Genomic DNA, 20,412 nt, shown 5'->3' on the forward strand with positions numbered 1-20,412 from the left:
AGGAGATTCTAAATGTGTTTGTTAATCCTCTCCATCTCCCTCTAGGCTCTCTCCCCAGGCTGGGGGCTTGTCTGGAGCGTTACTGGGGCCAGAAGAAGGTGATGGCTCCGGGGTGTGAGCCGGCAGCTGTGCGGACCATGATGGATGCCCTGCGCCCGCTGGCCCTGGGACAGACTCTGGCTGGGGCGGGCGGAGGGGGCTTCCTCTACCTGCTGACCCGCCAGCCACAGCAGGGGGAGGCAGTGCGTCAGGTCCTCAACAACACACAAGTGAGTATATATAGACAGATGGCGATATACTGAAAGGATCAGGTATAGTTCAAATGAAGATGGCAGGGAATGAACAGGGCAGTTATATCAGTCCTATGTGTTTAAAACTTGAGTTTAAAAAGAAACCAAAAGAACTCATTTAAAAGCAGAGTTGAGGTATGCTCAGCGTTTCAGCTGACATTGACTGTTTGTGTCCCAGGGCCTCCGAGACTTCAGTGTCCATCCAGTTGAGCTGGACATGGACGGCATCTCACTGCTGAAGTCTTCTTGAGACAGACTGATGGATGTCTGGACCCTAAGCCATTTTTATACACATTTCTAACTTTTATGATCTATTGGGGGATGGTTAGTGTTAGGACATATCACAAGAGGTTGGTGGCACCATAATTGTGGAGGACGGGCTCGTGCTAATGGCTGGAGCAGAATGAATGGAATGGTATTAAATACATCAGACACATGGTTTCCAGGTGCTTGATGCCATTCCATTTGCTCCCTTCCAGCCATTATTATAAGACGCTCACCTCAGCAGCCTCCACTGGGACATGTACACCTTTCAAACCGAGACATTATTCTGCCAACTTTATGCCGACTTCTCTCTATATAAGAAAGGTATTGCCCGCGAGACAAAGCCCATATGTTTATTTCCGCCAACCGACCTAGTCATGATTACGGTAAAGTTCTGCCTACGGCTTCGAATGAAATGTTACCATAAAATCCTGAGGCGGCATTGGCACGCACTCCGCTCTTAAGCTCTTGATGGTTGCTAGACAGCGGCCGTTACTACTATCATCCTGGCAGTTAGAAACTTTGCGAGGCATGTCACTTCACCCATCAACGACTATTTCCTTAACCACAACTGTGGAAACAAATATCACTGAATCATGAAAATATTGGAATAAAGTAGGCTAATGCAATTGAAGGCATCAAATTATTGTTTACTTAAACTCGCAAAGTCATCCAATTTGTTATAATAGGCCTACATTTGATTTGAGGTGAGTGCTGCTCATGATCATCTTGTCAAGTTGGCTCATTTATTAGCACTGATCACACGCAGTAGGAACACGAGACTCCAATGCTTTTGAAAATATAGATTGCTATTATTTTCTATCGGTGTCGTAATGAAGATACTATCAATGTAATATCCTACGCCTGCTCCCTAACAAAGCAGAGTGAGGGTTGGAAAGAGGTGACACGTAGATTTAAATTAAATAAAAATCAGGTGTAATTTGGGCTCTGATAAATATTTTTATGTTGCCATGATGCAAGTTGTGTGGGATATTCTTTGTATTTTATTCTATTATTTCATTCTTAGCCTACTATCAAATGTGTGACTGTCTTTTCTGTTTAATAAACAAAATAAATATTAATTTAATGTGCATGCTACAACCATAGAGGCTGCACAGACCAGTAACATAATTCAACTCAAAATATGAAATTCTATCCTTTTGAAAATATTTTTATTCGTCTTATGGTTCTTAGGATCTGCCTAAACAAATGAATAATGGATTTTTGTTATGGTGTATATTCAATGAAAATAGACAACCACCCACATCTGCACACCACTACAACCACTCGCGCACGGGAGTTATAAAAGGCATATGCAGGCAACTATGGGCTTGTTTGGGGGTCATATAAACATTGGGAGAAAACTATTTACCAGGCAAAATACTGTAACAGTGGTGTAAAGTATTAAGTAGTTTTGGGGGTATCTGTACTTTCCTATTTACATTTTTGACAACTTTTACTACACCACATTCCTAAAGAAAAGTATGTACTTTTTACTCATATTTTCCCTGACACCCAAAAGTACTCGTTACATTTTGAATGCTTAGCAGGACAGGAAAATTCACACACTTATCAAGCAAACATCCCTGGTCAACCCTACTTCCTTTGATCTGGCGGACTCACTAAACAGTGTAAGTGTTGGTGTGCCCCTGGCTATCTGTAAAAAACGGTTCAAATTCTACTACTAATGGACATTGTCAAGGATACCCTTTCACACACAATCCCTCAGGTGGCAGCGACCGGGTGCAGGTGCTGAGCTTGGTTGATCGGCACACATTGGTGCTGCCAATTGGGGTGATCGTCAGTCAGAGTCTCAGCTTGTAAGCTGTGAGGCTGCTGGTTCATTTGGACATGCCTGCTGGTGGTTTCCTTTTTGTACATGCGTTTCGTCACCATCTGAACAAATAAAACTCCGCTTGGATGGCCAACCAAGAGACAGAGCCGGCCCTGGCCCAAGGCAAGTTTGCGGTCTCCCTTTGCAACATCTCGGCACATACGTTGATTTCTCACAAATGCACACATTCATGTTACAGGACCCCTAGACAAAGTGTGTGCAACAATATCTGTAGGCTAGTTATGGGTTTCGTCACACCACTAACTGCTACTTTCCCATGCAACAAGATCAACACACTTGATCAAAATGTTTAATATGGTATTGATGCGAGGTTCTTACTGTGTTTTGATATGGAAATGTTTGAAAAATTACCCTAACAACAAAGATTTGGCTTGTTAAATGTAGGGGCCTCCTGTTAACAAAAAGGCTGTGATAAGAGATTGTAGCCTTGATGTATTTTCAGTGTACAATATAATTGTAAGGAAAATGAGCCATTAATAACATACTACTTGAATGAAGATGAACCATAACTTATTTCGTAACTAACTGTTTACGGTCAGACTAAAATACATGTAATCCAGCTCTGCAAAATCTTGGTCCTGTGTATTGACTGATTTGATGGTCCTAGTACAAGAGCAGTGAAAAGACAAACTTCAGCATTAATCTCTTCATTTATTGACATAAACATTGAATTCAAAAGACCCTCTTGACTCTACTGACAGAACAAGGAGGAATGTCGTGGCACTACCAGATCAGTGCTAATGATGGGATTGTGTGTACTTGTTTGTTTCTTCCCCCCGGGACTAGAGGAACGAGTCTCTTCTCCTTTTCCCATCTTTTAGCCCATGTCTAAAATTGCTACCTCTTCTTTCCCACCTTCCTTAAAACGGCACTGACACACAACTTTTGTGGCTGATACCCTGGCAGTGTCACTGACGTCGTGTGAGCCACTTTATCAAGTGTTTACATTTTAGACTTATGTCGATTAGTAGAAAATGGGCACCCATAATTGATTTCTCTGTTTTCAGATTTGTGCAGATAAATGAGAGGAGATGAGTGAAAGTCACTTTAGAGTATCGAGAATGATGCACCCAAGGCCTCCGGTGTGGCCATTCTGGTGAGGGGTCTCATTTTCCGGCCACCACTGACAATTGGTCACGGATCCGGCCCAGGCCGTCCAGCATGGTGTCCAGAGTTTCCTTGCTCAACTCCACCGTGACCGATGAGAGAGCGCCACTTCCCCTTAGACAGCTGGAGTCCTCCACCTGCAATGGCAACACACTATTAGTGACAGTCACTTATACCCAGACCAACTTCAACAAGCCCTAGTTGTAGCATCTACACATTTATAAATGTGATTGCAGTGCTTGTGATGTATGGATGTAAAGCAGTGCTTGACTGACTGAAATGGGTACCAGTACAATACTTTTGAGCTAATATTCTGAGGTGCAGGAGCTCAAGCAGTAGAACATTTGAGGCTCCAGTGAGCCCCTGCCCATGTTAAGCACTGGATGTATGTGACAAAGTGCAGAAAATGGTAATATTAAAGTGAGGAGAACACATGTTTGTTGAGACCAGTGCATGGCGCACATTGGCATACCTTCATGTGCACCAGGCAGGTGGGCACAGCCATGCGACTGACCGAGTCAGATGCAGTCTTCATGTCGACTCTCCAGTCCATCTCCACTAGATGGGGCAGCGAAACTGGAGAACATTCAACCAACAGTTGTGTCAGGGTTGGTACCACACGTTCACACTCATTCAGTAACAGATAGTTCAAAGAATAGAGCTGGAATATGAAAGAACATGCTTACTTTGATTAGACAGAGCCTCATTTCTCCATGTGGGGCTACAACAACAAAAAAATCATTTGACACCATTTCAGTTCTCAAAATTAGACATGTACGTTGAAGAACCATGAGAAAGTGGTCCTTGGTGAGCGTGAGAGGGATGGCTACAGACCTGTGCTCAAGCATAATCTTGGTAATGAGGATCTTGAGGCTGGGGTGGAATGACTTGGGGAATAGTACAAGGATCTGCTCTGGCGCTGTCAGGTTATGGAACAGGATGTGGTGAGAAAGGGTGTGCAGGGCTGCAATAAGCTGGAAGAGAGGAGCACAGGATCAATTGGTGTCCTCTCCCAGATGATCAGTTTGACAAACACTGGTGGTTTGAGAGATGTGTAAAGAGTCATGTTGGTGGTTCTATACATTAGGCCTGCATTCTGTAATAATATTGTAGCAAACAGCGACAGTACAATGCCCTTCGCAGATTTTGAACCCGGGTCGCCACGCTTTACTAGGTCCCTGACATGTAAACGCTTCTTGGAATCTGATGAGAATTAGTGAATGGCAGTTAGAATTAGAAAGCTGCCATCTGTGTACAGTGCAACCTGTTTCTCTCCTTGGTTGATGACTGATATTGCAATTACTTTACTTTCTCACACTCACCTCCTTTGCCTCGATGGCAGATACAGACAGGGTCCCTGCTGTACTTTCCGCGAGTCGCCATGACTCAGGGGCTCCAGAAGGGAAACTGTCAGCACATAGCTGCCGCACCGCATCCTTCGATGGAGCCTTCTCCCCATTCATGGTAGTGAGTCGACATGAAAGTGATTAGAGACAGACGTTCACTGAGATCATTCAGGGCTCATCTATAGACTACAGAGGCACATTATGGGATAGGTAAGACTAGCCTTACAGTGGCGTGTATTCACGGGTGCCAAGGGAAGCCATCATTTTCCTTCAATTCACAAGAGGCTGAATGTATTTCACCGGAGAAAGCAAGCAAATAAGTGCCCCTCTGTATGTGTAGCCCATCTATCATTGAATGCAAGGGAAGCGAGCATTTGGCCACCCTTTCTTTTTTTATCAAATAATCCGAACGAGCTCAACTATAAATGGTCCTGGCGCACCCCCCCAAAAAAAGTCAAGGGAAGCCAGTTTGGATTTGGCTTCACAACAAAAGCCAGATGTCATTGACAGAATTTGAATTGTTGTATTGTTCTCCAGTGGCTAGCTACAGTGCATTCAGAAAGTATTCAGAACCCTGACCTTTTCCACATTTTGTTATGTTACAGCTAGGGATGCATGATATATCGGAATGAGACGACATTAAATAAAAATGCCAACATCGGTATCGGCCCGATGTCAAAGCCTACGTGTGTAGGTACATGATAATGACGCCACGGAAAATGTTGTACTACACAGCATTCCTAACCTAGCCCACGTCTGCTGTGTGGATCGAGCAGTCATTTGAAAGAGTAAGACAATTTCAGCGAGACAACTCAAAGGCGAAATCCATTAAACGCCAAGATAATGGAATTCATTCCCCTTGACAATCAACTGTTCTCTGTTGGTGATGTTGGCTTTCGCCAACTGGTCGAGCACCGGTACACTACCAAGTGTGCTATTTGTCAGATGTTGCCCTAAAGGAGTTACACAGTAATAGCAAACGGAACGCTGTTTGGGTCTTTGCGTGTTAGTGTTAAATAAGCTTTTCATTTTACATCAAATAACAGTTATATTATAGAATGTTGTGTGTTCTGAAATTGCATGTGCAAGCCAAGCGCCGCCACTATAAGTAGCACTGTCAAAGCTGTACAAAAGTCTACAAACAAGCAAACACCGGCCACAATACCGCGTTGGTAATAAAACCTAGCTTTAGCGTGGTACCTAGCTAGCACTAATACAACCAGCCTGAAAACAATGACCAATAGAAACTGTAGTCCTTTCCATAATTCTTAGCAAAGATTTAGGAATCCTTGTAACTATTAACTAGGTAGCCACTTTTTCGCCTATTGCAATTGAACTTCATGTTCATTAAAGTAAATAGCTAGCTAGCTACTTAACCCTGTTGCCCAAAGCTAAGGTTATAAGCAGCCAGCGAGCTTCATCTGGCTAGTGAGGCTCGACCGGACCGGGTTGTGTGTTTTGAGAAGCTAGCCACAATAAGGATTAGGGACAATAGTGGAATTTGCAGTTTGCCTTCGGAATAAAAGTACCTCAAAGTGATGCAGAAGGTTACAATTGCCACGGGTCCCCCAGATCCTCAAAGTTCTACAGCTGCACCATCCAGTACATCACTGGTGCCAAGCTTTCTGCAATCCAGGACCTATATAATATGCGGTGTCAGGAAAGCCCATAAAGTTCTTAAGACAATTTTTATATCGGTATTGCTTTTTTTTCCGCAAGGAAAACATTAGGTATCGGCCAAAAATGTCATATCAGTACATCACTAGTTACAGCCTTATTCTAGAATGTATCAAATACATTGAGGGAAACAATCTACACACACTAACCCATAATGACAAAGCGAAAACATGTTTTTAGACATTTTTGCAAATGTATTACAAATAAAGGCCTTATTTACATAAGTATTCAGATCCTTTGCTTTGAGACTTGAAATTGACTTCAGGTGCATCCTGTTTCCATTGATCACCCTTGAAGTTTCTACAACTTGGACTTCACCTGTGGTAAATTCAATTGATTGAACATGATTTGGAAGGGCACACACCTGTCTATATAAGGTCCCACAGTTGACAGTGCATGTCAGAGCAAAAACCAAGCCATGAGGTCAAAGGAATTGTCCATAGAGCTCCAAGACAGGATTGTGTCGAGGCGCAGATCTGGGAAGGGTACCAAAAAATGTATGCAGCATGGAAGGTCCCCAAGACCACAGTGGTCTCACTCATTCTCAAATGGAAGAAGTGGAACCACCAAGACTCTTCCTAGAACAGGCCGCCTGGCCAAACTGAGCAATTGGGGCGAAAATGGCCTTGGTCAGTGAAGTTACCAAGAACCCGGTGGTCACTCTGACATAGCTTCAGAGTTCCTCTGTGGAGATGGGAGAACCTTCCAGAAGGACAACCATCTCTGCAGCACTCCAACAATCAGGCGTTTATGGTAGAGTGGCCAGACTGAAACTGGAGGTCGACCGATTAATCGGAATGGTCGATTTCAGGTTTTCATAACAATCGGAAATTGGTATTTTTGGGCGCTGATTTTTTTAATACCTTTATTTAACTACGCAAGTCAGTTAAGAACACATTCTTATTTTCAATGACGGCCTAGAAACGGTGGGCAGAACAACAGATTTTCACCTTGTCAGCTCGGGGGATCCAACCTTGCAACCTTACAGTTAACTAGTCCAACGCAATAACGACCTGCCTCTCTCTCGTTGCACTCCACAAGGAGTTACGCGAATGCAGTAAGCCAAGGTAAGTTGCTAGCTAGCATTAAACTTATCTTATAAAAAACAATCAATCATAATCACTAGTTAACTACACATGGTTGATGATATTACTAGATATTATCTAGCGTGTCCTGCATTGCATATAATCTGACTGAGCATACAAGTATCTGACTGAGCGGTGGTAGGCAGAAGCAGGCGCGTAAACATTCATTCAAACAGCACTTTTGTGCGTTTTGCCAGCAGCTCTTCGTTGTGCGTCAAGCATTGTGCTGTTTAGGACTTCAAGCCCCGAGATGAGGCTGGTGTAACCGAAGTGAAATGGCTAGCTAGTTAGCACGCGCTAATAGCATTTCAAACGTCACTCGCTCTGAGCCTTGGGGTGGTTGTTTCCCTTGCTCTGCATGGATAATGCTGCTTCGATGGTGGCTGTTGTCGTCGTTGTGTTGCTGGTTCGAGCCCAGGGAGGAGCGAGGAGAGAGACGGAAGCTATACTGTTACACTGGCAATACTAAAGTGCCTATAAGAACATCCAATAGTCAAAGGATAATGAAATACAAATGGTATAGAGGGTAATAGTCCTATAATAACTACAACCTAAAACTTCTTACCTGGGAATATTGAAGACTCATGTTAAAAGGAACCACCAGCTTTCATATGTTCTGAGCAAGGAATTCAAACGTTAGCTTTCTTACATAGCACATATTGCACTTTTACTTTCAACACTTTTTTTGCATTAATTAAACCAAATTGAACATGTTTCATTATTTACTTGAGGCTAAATTGATTTTATTGATGTTTTATATTAAGTTAAAATAAATGTTCATTCAGTATTGTTGTAACTGTCATTATTACAAATAATGTATATAAAAAATATAGTAAAAAAAATCAAAATCGGCAGATTAATCGGTATCGGCTTTTTTGGTCCTCCAATAATCGGTATCGGTGTTGAAAAATCATAATCTGTTGACCTCTAACTGAAACTACTTCTCACTAAAGGGCACATGACCGCCCTGCTTGGAGTTTGCCAAAAGTCAGCTAAAGGACTCTCAGACCATGAGAAACAAGGTTCTCTGGTCTGAGGAAACCAAGATTGAACCATTTTTGGCCTGAATGCCAAGCGTCACACCTGGAGGAAACTTGGCACCATCCCTATGGTGAAGCATGGTGGTGGCAGCATCATGCTGTGGGGATGTTTTTCAGCCGCAGGGACTGGGAGACTAGTCAGGATCGAGGGAAAGATGAACAGAGCAAAGTACAGAGAGATCCTTGACGAAAGCCTACTCCAGAGCGCCCAGGACCTCCAACTGGGGTGAAGGTTTACCTTCCAACAGGACAATGACCCTAAGTACACAGCCAAGACAACAGCTGTGCTTCGGGACAAGTCTATGAATGTCCTTGAATGGCCCAGGAAGAGCCCGGACTTGAACCCGATCGAACATCTCGGGAGAGACCTGAAAATAGCTGTGCAGCGACGCTCCCCATCTTGACAGGATCTGCAGAGAAGGATGGAAGAAACTCCCCAAATACAAGTGTGGCAAGTTTGTAGCATCATACCCAGAAAGACTTGGCTATAATTGCTGCCAAAGGTGCTTCAGCAAAGTTTGGATATTTTTTTTTTTTTTTACCTTTAACCAGGCAAGTCAGCTAAGAACATATTCTTATTTTCAATGACGGCCTGGGAACAGTGGGTTAACTGCCTGTTCAGGGGCAGAACGACAGATTTGTACCTTGTCAGCTCGGGGGGTTTGAACTCGCAACCTTCCGGTTACTAGTCCAACGCTCTAACCACTAGGCCACGCTGCCGCCCCATACTTCTGTAAATTATTTGTTTATACATTTGCAAACATTTCTATGCCTGCTTTTTCTTTAGTAATGTGTGTAGATTGAGGGGAGAAAGAATACATTTCAGACTGAGGCTGTAATGTAACAATGTAGAAAAAGTTAGGTCTCAATACTTTCTGCACTGTAACTAAAATTGGCCATGGATGGAGATAGGGATTTTGACTTGTGGTTTTACTTAATTCCCCATACTGGCCAATGATTATAATGGCAATTCTGATCCAACCATAAAATCATACATAATGCCTGAGAAGATGAAAGTTCAATATGTAGCTAGATATATGCTAATATTAACTAGCTGGCTCCTCGTTGTCCATGAAAGTAAGGCTAGTGAACAAGCATTTTAGTTAGGACAAAAAAAACAAAGCATGTAGCCTACTGTATGACAGAGTCATAGATGAACGAGCGGTTTGGCATTTCTCTACAAGTAGAGTCTTTTTTTTCTCCAACTTGGACACGCAAACAAAGACTGACTTTTTCCACAGTTTGTTACGTTACAGCCCTTACAGTAAGTACAATGCAGTTGATTTACGATAATGACAAACATTAAGCAGGACATTCATACGAGCCTTAACTCCTTCTAATCCAGACATTCTGTGCGTCCATGAATCAACGTAAATCCACCGAATCAGTTCAGATGAAAGGTAACAATCTGTTGCGATCGGGAGAGCAGGGCATCAGTTATTGTTTATAGTTATTACCTTGGAGTACATGCTTCAAACCTATTGTGTAATGTCAATGGACAATGATCACGGCCCTACAGATCGTCACATGCCAATTATGCCATCGATATGGTTAATATGTTACATGTACATATGAAGACGAACCTGAAAAGATGAAATATGAAATGTCATTGTTTGCTGAACTGATTAATTCTGATATGAAACTGATGGGGATTAGACTGAATAACCGATAACTGATTGTATTATTCTTCTCATTATTATGATGAATATTTCCGAGCCTAAATGACTCTGATTCCCATTGAATTCTTATTGAACTGAATTCCCTAATTATGTTAGAGAATGATTTATGATTTGATCTTTGTGATTATGAATTTGATTGGATACATGTTATTCTGTTTCCTTTGTTATGCAGCAAACTGCCCAGTAAATATACCACTTTGTGGTTAAAGTAATTCCTGCCTCAGTCTCATCCATTCCTCTGTCACCTGACCCATGACCTCCTGTTCACCCTCACTGTCAGTCATCCTACCTGTCCAGCTACCCACACAGATTCCAATAATATTTCAAAGGGGCACCGTCTCGCTCGGATGTTTTCCCGGTGATATGCATTCAGCTTTTTGGGAATTGAAGGACAAGAAAAAAAAAAACACGTTTTTTTCTTGGTCCACTTTGCGGAAAGACTGTCTTCCCTTGGCACCCATGCATACACGCCACTCTTCCGGAGTGATTTTACGCACCGCTATAGTACTGTAGATTTAGCATAGCCTATTCCATACAGCAAGCCAGCCATAATCAAAATAGTTCACGGAACTAGCTAACGTTACGAAATGAACAAAAGCGACCGATACATCGACTGATATAACAAACCGATAACACACAAAGATTATCACACTAATAAATATAGCAAAGGCGACAAACAGTAGATAGCTTACCTTTAAAAGAATTTGCAAGGAAGAAAAATATTCATCTGAAATGGCAGCCATCTTGCCACGTGATGCAATGAAAACACAGATGGCAATCGCAGCAAGAAAGATGTTCCAGATATTTCACCGGATGTATAAATGTGAACTATCCGGTTGGCGATCCCACTCACTACCAAATATGTTGAGGAGAGGAAGCCAAGTGGCCAGCAGTGGGAGAAGATGGAGCGAGATGGATTTTGGCCGAAATTTTGCAAATGTTCTCATCGATGAAACGTTTAATCTCGTATAGTTTTATGTTTTCAAAAATAAAATATGTAAGAGTGGACTGCATTTTGTAGACTTACCCTTTGCGGAAGTTTTTTTGTTGTTGTTGTTGCGTTTAAGTTATTGCGAATTTCATTGAGTAGGCATCCCCTAACGGAAATATACAAATAAATGCTACAACGCGTAAATAGGATCTCACTAGTTCGTAAATTGGCCCTGCCCACCTCCTTGCTTGTTCTGCTCATTATGATTCAGGTGCTATCAATGGAAACGACAGGCTCTGGTCTATCTTGGGTTAGTTATACAAATCTTTGTGGAAATATCTGTAAACATGTAGTCAGTCATGTGCTCAACAAAGACTAGGGGGGCACAGTTTCTTATTTTTCTTCTTTGGGTTTTAAATAGCAGTTGGCAATCCCAAGGTGCTTTACACCCACCAACTGGACTGGAGTGTAAACCATTACACTTTTTATTTTTTAGAAAGTACATAAAAAAAAACACCCTTTTGACTTACCCTACACTCATTAAAAACCCACTACCCCATTCCACTTCTTTGATTCTACCTGCTCCTACACCATGCCAACGGCCTGGGAGCACAGGACATCACCACTCAACACACCATGTAACGCTTCTGAAGTCAAATCTTGTACACCCAAGTACTTCTCTGCAACTGCCACAACAATATCCATTTTCTGTGATTTATGTTCAATTTCTGCAGTACAGTTCATAACCATAGCTAAGAAGCCAACCTTACTGAAGCATATATCACTCATTGGCCTCCCTCTATGCTGGCACATATCTACTACTGACAGGGATCCTCTCAGGATCCCTCACCCTTGACCTATCCTCCTCCTACTATCTTCACTGCCTCAGCATACGACATCATCTGCATTACTCTGGCCACCTCAACATGCCTCTCTCGCACTGGAAACTTCCGAACCCAGGCAACATGGGAATCCCTATGTTTTTCCACCAAAACTACACAATCCTCTGTCCCATGCCCTCCTGCACACTTCCCACATATTGGAATCTCCCTCCTGTTACATGACTATACACATGGCACCAGAAACACAGCAGTGGGTTCAGCACAAAAACTCTAACAGGATAACTCACAGTATATGCTTTGGCAGTTTGATTTTCATTCAAATCAAATTGTGGAAAAACCTGAAAATGACTCATTTTATTGGGTTTGGATTCATCATTTTATGAACGAAAATCAGATGTCAACTAGTTTTTCTCGTTAATGGCATTGAGTAATAGAAAATAAATGATAACATTTCTATCCCAGTTTCCTTTTCTTCATACCTGGAAGTACACACCCCCTAATATAATGTTCACTGTGCATAGCAGGGTGTTTGTTTCCAGTCTGGGTTGAGCTGCAGTGTCTGCATCACAGAGAAAGGATTAGACATTTGTGTGACAGGAAGATAAAAATAGTAATGTTAGCTAAGATGCTTAACTTATGATGATGTTAGCATGCCAATAGAACAAACTCAACAACAACTGAATAAAGTTGCCTTGCACTGCCTGGTTAGCTGTCTAACATTACTGCTGGCTAACTGACTAGCTAGCTAGCAGGCAGGCTAGCTAGACATAACTGGCTACTGGCTATACACATGCTAGCTAGTAGTAGCTAGGGAAGTAAGTGTGTCCCTCAACCTGCTACAAGATGAAGCTGCCCGGCCAGAGGTACCTGCTGCATACATTTTTTAATTTCTCCATTACTTTCTGTAGCTAGCTTATGCCTGGCTGATGCTGATGCTTATTAACAGAGTAATAATGAACTGCAGTTACTATAAATGGTTAACTATCCAAGCTGCTTCACAACCGGCCGTGATTGGGAGTCCCATAGGCCGGGGCACAATTGGCCCAGTGTCCGGGGTAGGCCATCATTGTAAATAAGAATTTGTTCTTAACGGTCTTGCCTAGTTAAATAAAATAAAATAGCTAACTGTACCTTTGCATAGCAATTTCTAACACATTCAATTTTGTGTGTGTGCGTGGGGGGGTCATATGCACTTGATCCAGTGCATTAAGTTAAAATCAGCTTTCTATTAATGTGGGTATATTTCACAAACCTAATTTTACTGCTTATTGTAAGGCAGATGCTTAGGGCCACACACATATGTATATTCTTTGTGGCTCAGTTGCAAAGCCAGAGGTGTAGGTTCGATTCCCAGCACATATGTATGCACTCACTAGTGTAAGTTGTTCTGGATAAGAGCGTCTGCTAAATGACAAAATGTAAAAATGTGTGTGGATACTAAATTAAATACTATGACAATTATCGTAATTTATACCAAACACCTTTCAGGGGGGCTGATGATCATTGATACAGAGGCAGTCTGATATGACTTGACTACTGATTCCCCCTACACTTTCTCATTCAAAGTACCATTCACACAGTTCAGAATCTCTCAAGGTCCTACAGTACTTCCCCGTACAACACCTTGATGAGAAGTAAAACGCCTCTCTCTACCCATGACTGTAAGTTGGCATATCTCTCTAACCCTGCTGTACACTACCGTGTTGAGACAATCTGACTCTTGAACAGTATTACACTATTTTTAAATGGAATGGCCAACATTGATCTCTCATCTTCACAGTTCACTCACTCAGATGTACAGTTGAAGTCGGAAGTTTAGATACACTTAGGTTGGAGTCATTAAAACTCATTTTTCAACCACTCCACACCATTCTTGTTACCGAACTATAGTTTTGGCAAGTTGGTTAGAACATCTACTTTGTGCATGACACAAGTCATTTTTCCAACAATTGTTTGCAGACAGATTATTTCACTTATAATTCACTGTATCACAATTCCAGTGGGTCATAATTTTACATACACTAAGTTGACTGTGCCTGTAAACAGCTTGGAAAATTCCAGAAAATGATGTCATGGCTTTAAAAGCTTCTGAAAGGCTAATTGACCTCATTTGAGTCAACTGGAGGTGTACCTGTGGATATATTTCAAGGCCTACCTTCAAACTCAGTGCCTCTTTGCTTGACATCATGGAAAAATCTAAATAAATCAGCCAAGACCTCAGAAAAAAAATTGTAGACCTCCACAAGTCGGGTTCATCCTTGGGAGCAATTTCCAAACGCCTGAATGTTCATCTGTACAAACAATAGTATGCAAGTATAAACACCATGGGACCACGCAGCCATCATACCGCTCAGGAAGGAGACGCCTTCTGTCTCCTAGAGATGAACATACTTCATTGCGAAAAGTGCACATCAATCCCAGAACAACAGCAAGGGACCTTGTGAAGATGCTGGAGGAAAAAAGTACAAAAGTGTCTATATCCACAGTAAATCGAGTCCTATATCGTCATAACCTGAAAGGCTGCTCAGCAAGGAAGAAGCCACTGCTACAAATCCGCCATTAAAAAAGTCAGACCACGGTTTACAACTGCACATGGGGACAAAGATCATACTTTTTGGAGAAATGTCCTCTGGTCTGATGAAAAAAAAATAGAACTGTTTGGCCATAATGAACATTGTTATGTTTGGAGGGAAAAGGCGGAGGCTTGTAAGCCGAAGAACACCATTCTAACCGTGAAGCACGGGGGTGGCAGCATCATGTTGTGGTGGTGCTTTGCTGCAGGAGGGACTGGTGCACTTCACAAAATAGATGGCATTATGAGGGAGGAAAATTATGTGGATCTCAAGACATCAATTAGGAAGTTAAAGCTTGATCGAAAATGGGTCTTCCAAATGGACAATGACCCCAAGCATACTTCCAAAGTTGTGGCAAAATGGCTTAAGGACAACAAAATCACAAAGCCCTGACATCAATCCTATAGAAAATTTGTGGTCAGAACTGAAAAAGCATGTGCGAGCAGGGAGGCCTTACAAACCTGTCTCAGTTACACCAGCTCTGTCAGGAGGAACGGGACAAAATTCACCCAACTTATTGTGGGAAGCTTGCGGAAGGCTACCTGAAAAGTTTGACCCAACTTAAACAATTTAAAGGCAATGCTAGTAAATACTAATTGAGTGTATGCAAACTTCTGACCCACTGGGAATGTGATGAAAGAAATAAAAGCTGAAATAAATCATTCGATCTACTATTATTCTGACATTTCACATTCATAAAATAAAGTGGTGATCGTAACTGACCTAAAACAGGTAATTATTACTTGAATTAAATGTCAGGAATTGTGAAAAACTAAGTTTAAATGTATTTGGCTAAGGTGTATGTAAACTTCCGACTTCAACTGTATTTAGGGTGGTTGAAGGCTTCTGCAGGCCTGTTTAAGGGGCAACTGAACTGAACCTACTGTATCAGAATGCTTGGACTGCAGCTGAGACTCTCTTCTCATTCCTCTCTTCTCAATCTTTTAAGGAAAGTACCTTCTTTCCACTTCCTGTTGTGCATGATGCTTTCAAGGTGTCTCTTTCATGTTGCGTGGTATTACCTACTGATGACTCATAACATAGTTTGCTTCTGAATTGGTGTCCACATCAGGCATTTTACTTGTTACCTGATTGTTAGAATACTGCTTCCCTTTCACATCATTTGAATGATCCCTTCACTGCCACATGGTTTCTCTCTTTCTCTCCAGGATACATTAGGGGAAGTTGCTTTGTTGTTGGCACCAATCCCAGGCTGCCAGACAACATCAATGACTTTCACCAGACGTTTAGTTACTCGTCTTCTACTTAAGTCTTTGCTAATCTCTTTCATCAACAGACGGGACCGACATATGGACGGAAGTTCATGACTGGCTATCTGTCTTTGAAAAGGGTCGCTGCATCGGCCGGTCGAGTGGGAAGGCTGCTGAGATCTATGCGTCAACCCTATCATCAGGCACGATGCCAGGTAAACCCAGCAATGTAGTCTCAAAACATACACGTATAGAGAAAAGGGTTCCAACTAAAACCATGTAGGGTTATTCGGCTTGTCCCTGTAGGAGAACCCTTTATGGTTCTAGGTATATGAAGAGTTCTATGTAGAACTCTCTGTTAAAGGTTCTACCTAGAACTCAAATTTTATTTGTCACATACACATGGTTATCAGATGTTAATGCGAGTGTAGCGAAATGCTTGTGCTTCTAGTTCAGACCATGCAGTAATATCTAACAAGTAATCTAACCTAACAATTTCACAACAGCTACCTTATACACACAAGTGTAAAAATATATGAATGAGTGATGGTACAGAACGGCATAGGCAAGATGCAGTAGATGTTATCGAGTACAGTATATACATATGAGATGAGTATTGTAGGGTATGAAAACATGATATAAAACAACATTGTTTAAAGTGGCTAGTGACACATTTAATTACATCAAGATGGCAAGATGTAGTAGATGGTATAGAGTACAGTATATACATATGACATGAGTAATGTAGGCTATGTAAACATGATATAAAGTGGCATTGTTTAAAGTGGCTAGTGATACATTTAATTACATCAATTTTTCCATTATTAAAGTGGCTAGAGTTGAGTCAGCAGCCACTCAATGTTAGTGATGGCTGTTTAACAGTCTGATACCTAGAACCCTCCGTGAAGGGTTATACATAGAATGATTCTATCTTCTAAGGGTTCTACCCTACTCCTTTTGCCAAGAAACCACCTACTCCTTTGCACAATGAAACAGAGCCACTTTACCAACCAGTTTGTTTCTATGATGGAAAAAGTCAGAAAAGCTTATGGAATATTTCTATAATTATAATTAACTGCACGTTAATGATCAAGCTGAAAGTGAAGAATCCCTCTGATTATAGATAAAAGGCTATGCCAAAACATAGCAGGTTTCCAGTGTATTTGATAAAGGATTTTTTTGGGGGGGGCTTTCTATTAGGGTGCACGGAATCTTAATGCTGTACCATACAACACAAAGTACATTGGTCATAAACTGCATGTTGACCAAAACGGAAAGCTTGTCATGTTTTGCGTGACCCATGTTTTTTCCGTTTATGGATACAGTAAGAAAATAGTGGGTCATTCCACCAATCCTCTGAAGAACAATTTGCCAGTCTATCAATCATTACAGGTAGGCCTAATAAGTTTATTAATCTCGCTCTCTCCCAATCAAATTGTAATTGTCACATGTGCCGAATACAATAGGTGTAGCTTTAGTGTGAAATACTTACTTTACAAGCCCTTAACCAAAAATGCAGTTAAGAATATAGTTCAGAAAATATTTACTAAATAAACAAAAGAAGAGAATACTAAAGTAATACAATAAAATTAAAATAATGAGGCTATGTACAGGGGGTACCGGTACAGAGTCAGTGTGCGGGAGTACAGGTTAGTCAAGGTAATTTGTACATATAGGGGTAAAGTGACTATGCATAGATAATAAACAGCAAGTAGCAGCAGTGTTAAAACAAGGGGTGGGGGTCAATACACATAGTCCAGGTGGCCATTTGATTAATTGTTCATCAGTCTTATGGCTTGGGGGTAGAAGCTGTTAAGGAGCCTTTTGGACCTAGATTTGGCGCTCTGCTACCTCTTGCCGTGCGGTAGCAGATAGAACAGCCTACTTTTTGAGGATCTGAGGGGACTACGCAGGCACCCCTGAGGGGCCCACATGTTGAGGATCAGCGTGGCAGATGTGTTGTTGTCTACCTTTACCACCTGGGGGCGGCCCATCTGGAAGTCCAGGATCCAGTTGCAGAGGGGGTATTTAGTCCCAGGGTCCTTAGTTTAGTGATTAGCTTTGTGGGCACTATGGTATGGAACGCTGAGCTGTAGTCAATGAATAGCATTCTCACATAGGTGTTCCTTTTGTCCAGGTGGGAAAGCTTCTATCTCAAGGCCATCAGACTGTTAAATAGCCATCACTAGCACAGAAAGGCTGAAGCCTTTAATAAATGGAACACTAGTCACTTTAAATAATGTCACTTGTATGTATATAAACTCAGCAAAAACATAAATGTCCTCTCACTGTCAACTGCGGTTATTTTCAGCAAACTTAACGTGTAAATATTCAACAACTGAGACATAAACTGAACAAGTTCCACAGACATGTGACTAACAGAAACTGAATAATGTGTCTCTGAACAAAGGGTGGGATAAAAATCTAAAGTAACAGTCAGTATCTGGTGTGGACACCAGCTGCATTAAGTACTGCAGTGCATCTCCTCATGGACTGTACCAAATTTGCCAGTTCTTGCTGTGAGATGTTATCCCACTCTTCCACCAAGGCACCTGCAAGTTTCCGGACATTTCTGGGGGGATTGGCCCTAGCCCCCACCCTCCCATCCAACAGGTCCCAGACGTGTTCAATGGGATTGAGATCCGGGCTCTTTGCTAGCCATGGCAGAACACTGACATTCCTGTCTTGCAGGAAATCACACACAGAACGAGCAGAATGGTTGGTGGCATTGTCATGCTGGAGGTTCATGTCAGGATGAGCCTGCAGGAAGGGTACCACATGAGGGAGGAGGAAGATGTCTTCATGTAACGCATGATTGCCTGCAATGACAACAGGATCCGTCCGATGATACTGTGACACACCACCCCAGACCATGACGGACCCTCCACCTCCAAATCGATCCCGCTCCAGAGTACAGAACTCGGTGTAACGCTCATTCCTTCGATGATAAATGTGAATCCGACCATCAACCCTGGTGAGACAAAACCGCGACTCGTCAGTGATGAGGACTTTTTTCCAGTCCTGTCTGGTCCAGCAACGGTGGGTTTGTGCCCATAGGCGATGTTGTTGCCGGTGATGTCTGGTGAGGACCTGCCTTACAACAGGCCTACAAGCACTCAGTCCAGCCTCTCTCAGCCTATTGCGGACAGTCTGAGAACTGATGGAGGGGTTGTGCGTTCCTGGTGTAACTCGGGCAGTTGTCATCCTGTACCTGTCCCGCAGGTGTGATGTCCGGATGTACCGATCCTGTGCAGGTATTACACGTGGTCTGCCACTGCGAGGATGATCAGCTGTTCGTCCTGTCTCCCTGTAGCGCTGTCTTAGGCTTCTCACAGTACGGACATTGCAATTTATTGCCCTGGCCACATCTGTAGTCCTCATGCCTCCTTGCAGCATGCCTAAGGCACGTTCACGCAGATGAGCAGGGACCCTGGGCATCTTTCTTTTGGTGTTTTTCAGAGACAGTAGAAAGGTCTCTTTAGTGTCCTAAGTTTTTATAACTGTGACCTTAATTGCCTACCGTCTGTAAGCTGTTGGTGTCTTAATGACCTTTCCACAGGTGCATTTTCAGTAATTGTTTATGATTCATTGAACAAGCATGGGAAACATGTGTTTAAACTCTTTACAATGAAGATCTGTGAAGTTATTTGAATTTTTTCGAATTATCTTTGAAAGACAGGGTCCTAAAAAGGGACATTTATTTTTTTGCTGTGTTTACTGTGTTCTATACTATATACTGTATCTCAGTCTATGCCGCTCTGACATTGCCCGTCCATATAAACTCAGCAAAAAGATAAACGTCCCTTTTACCACCTGGCTACATAAAGACGTGGGTGACTCCAAATAGGAATTTAATACAACATTATAATCCATTGGTTAGAATTGAAAATGTGTCTTCTCCCTTTCCCAACACCAACAAATACACACAAGTTGACACAGGATCAGCAGCAGTGCAGAGCCCCTGGATTGAGAGCAATTGTGGGGGTTTGGTGCCTTGCTCAATGGCTGGAGATGGTCCATGGGATCAATGACCAGCAGTGTTCCAGCTGCCAGTTAAGTTCAGTTCCCATTTTTATGTTGCTCCAGCTGCTGGTCTGCCTCTCCAACCTCTGTTTCCTAATCCTGTTTCTCAATCAAGCCTTATTTTTTCCTAACACTACACAGCTGATTCAAATAATCAACGTATCAACCTATGCATTTAAACTGGTAGCTGGGAGGCTCCTTATGTACCATCTCCTGCCATTGCCCATGGGTGCTGCACTGCAGGGTGTTGGGAAAATCAGAAGACACAATTTCCATTCTAACCAATGGACAATAAAGTATATATTCTCTCTGTTCTTGACACAAGTGGCAGTTTACACAATATGTTATGAATTGCAATTCGTCCAATATGGATGTCCATTTCATCAAAAGTATTAGAACACCTACTCATTCAAGGGTTTTTCTGTATTTGTACTATTTCTACATTGTAGCATAATAGTGAAGACATCAAAACTATGAAATAACACATAT

The 20,412-nt window shown here is 42.1% G+C and overlaps 3 protein-coding genes across 5 annotated transcripts in view; 2 read left to right on the forward strand and 1 right to left on the reverse strand.

Annotated features, from left to right (window-relative positions):
* LOC118396293 (L-fucose kinase) overlaps positions 1-1,685 on the forward strand; it is a 36,657-nt gene extending 34,972 nt beyond the window's left edge. Inside the window, exons 22-23 of the mRNA XM_035790395.2 lie at positions 46-269; positions 469-1,685. Of these exons, the coding sequence (XP_035646288.1) occupies positions 46-269; positions 469-540 (296 nt within the window). The 3' untranslated portion in view covers positions 541-1,685. The remainder of the gene's footprint in view (positions 1-45; positions 270-468) is intronic.
* A 1,355-nt stretch (positions 1,686-3,040) lies between these two features.
* commd9 (COMM domain containing 9) lies at positions 3,041-11,550 on the reverse strand. Of its 3 annotated transcripts, none has more exons than XM_035790396.2 (6): positions 11,371-11,550; positions 4,839-4,964; positions 4,351-4,490; positions 4,203-4,237; positions 3,989-4,092; positions 3,041-3,653 (listed from the first exon to the last, which is right to left on the reverse strand). In XM_035790396.2, the coding sequence occupies exons 1-6, from the start codon at positions 11,533-11,535 to the stop codon at positions 3,516-3,518; spliced, it is 708 nt and encodes a 235-aa protein (XP_035646289.2). In that variant the 5' UTR covers positions 11,536-11,550; the 3' UTR covers positions 3,041-3,515. The 3 variants fall into 3 exon arrangements, with proteins under 3 accessions (XP_035646289.2, XP_052321193.1, XP_052321194.1); XM_052465233.1 differs by lacking the exon at positions 11,371-11,550 and adding an exon at positions 11,036-11,196; XM_052465234.1 differs by lacking the exon at positions 11,371-11,550 and adding an exon at positions 9,996-10,028.
* Positions 11,551-15,997: 4,447 nt separating this feature from the next.
* prr5l (proline rich 5 like) overlaps positions 15,998-20,412 on the forward strand; it is a 46,352-nt gene continuing 41,937 nt past the window's right edge. The window contains exon 1 of the mRNA XM_052465230.1: positions 15,998-16,115. Coding sequence (XP_052321190.1) covers positions 16,014-16,115 — 102 coding nt within the window. The 5' untranslated portion in view covers positions 15,998-16,013. The remainder of the gene's footprint in view (positions 16,116-20,412) is intronic.

This window comes from Oncorhynchus keta, chromosome 17 (assembly GCF_023373465.1).
Source record: "Oncorhynchus keta strain PuntledgeMale-10-30-2019 chromosome 17, Oket_V2, whole genome shotgun sequence".
NCBI lineage: Eukaryota > Metazoa > Chordata > Actinopteri > Salmoniformes > Salmonidae > Oncorhynchus > Oncorhynchus keta.

Coding starts and splice junctions, on each gene's coding strand:
- commd9 (XM_035790396.2), bottom strand. CDS start 11,535: ATGAGCAGAACAAGCAAGGAGGTGGGCAGGGCCAATTTACGAACTAGT. Junction 4,238..4,350: donor AAGATTATGCTTGAGCACAG/GTCTGTAGCCAT, acceptor TTGTTGTTGTAG/CCCCACATGGAGAAATGAGG. Junction 4,093..4,202: donor TGAGGCTCTGTCTAATCAAA/GTAAGCATGTTC, acceptor AATGTTCTCCAG/TTTCGCTGCCCCATCTAGTG.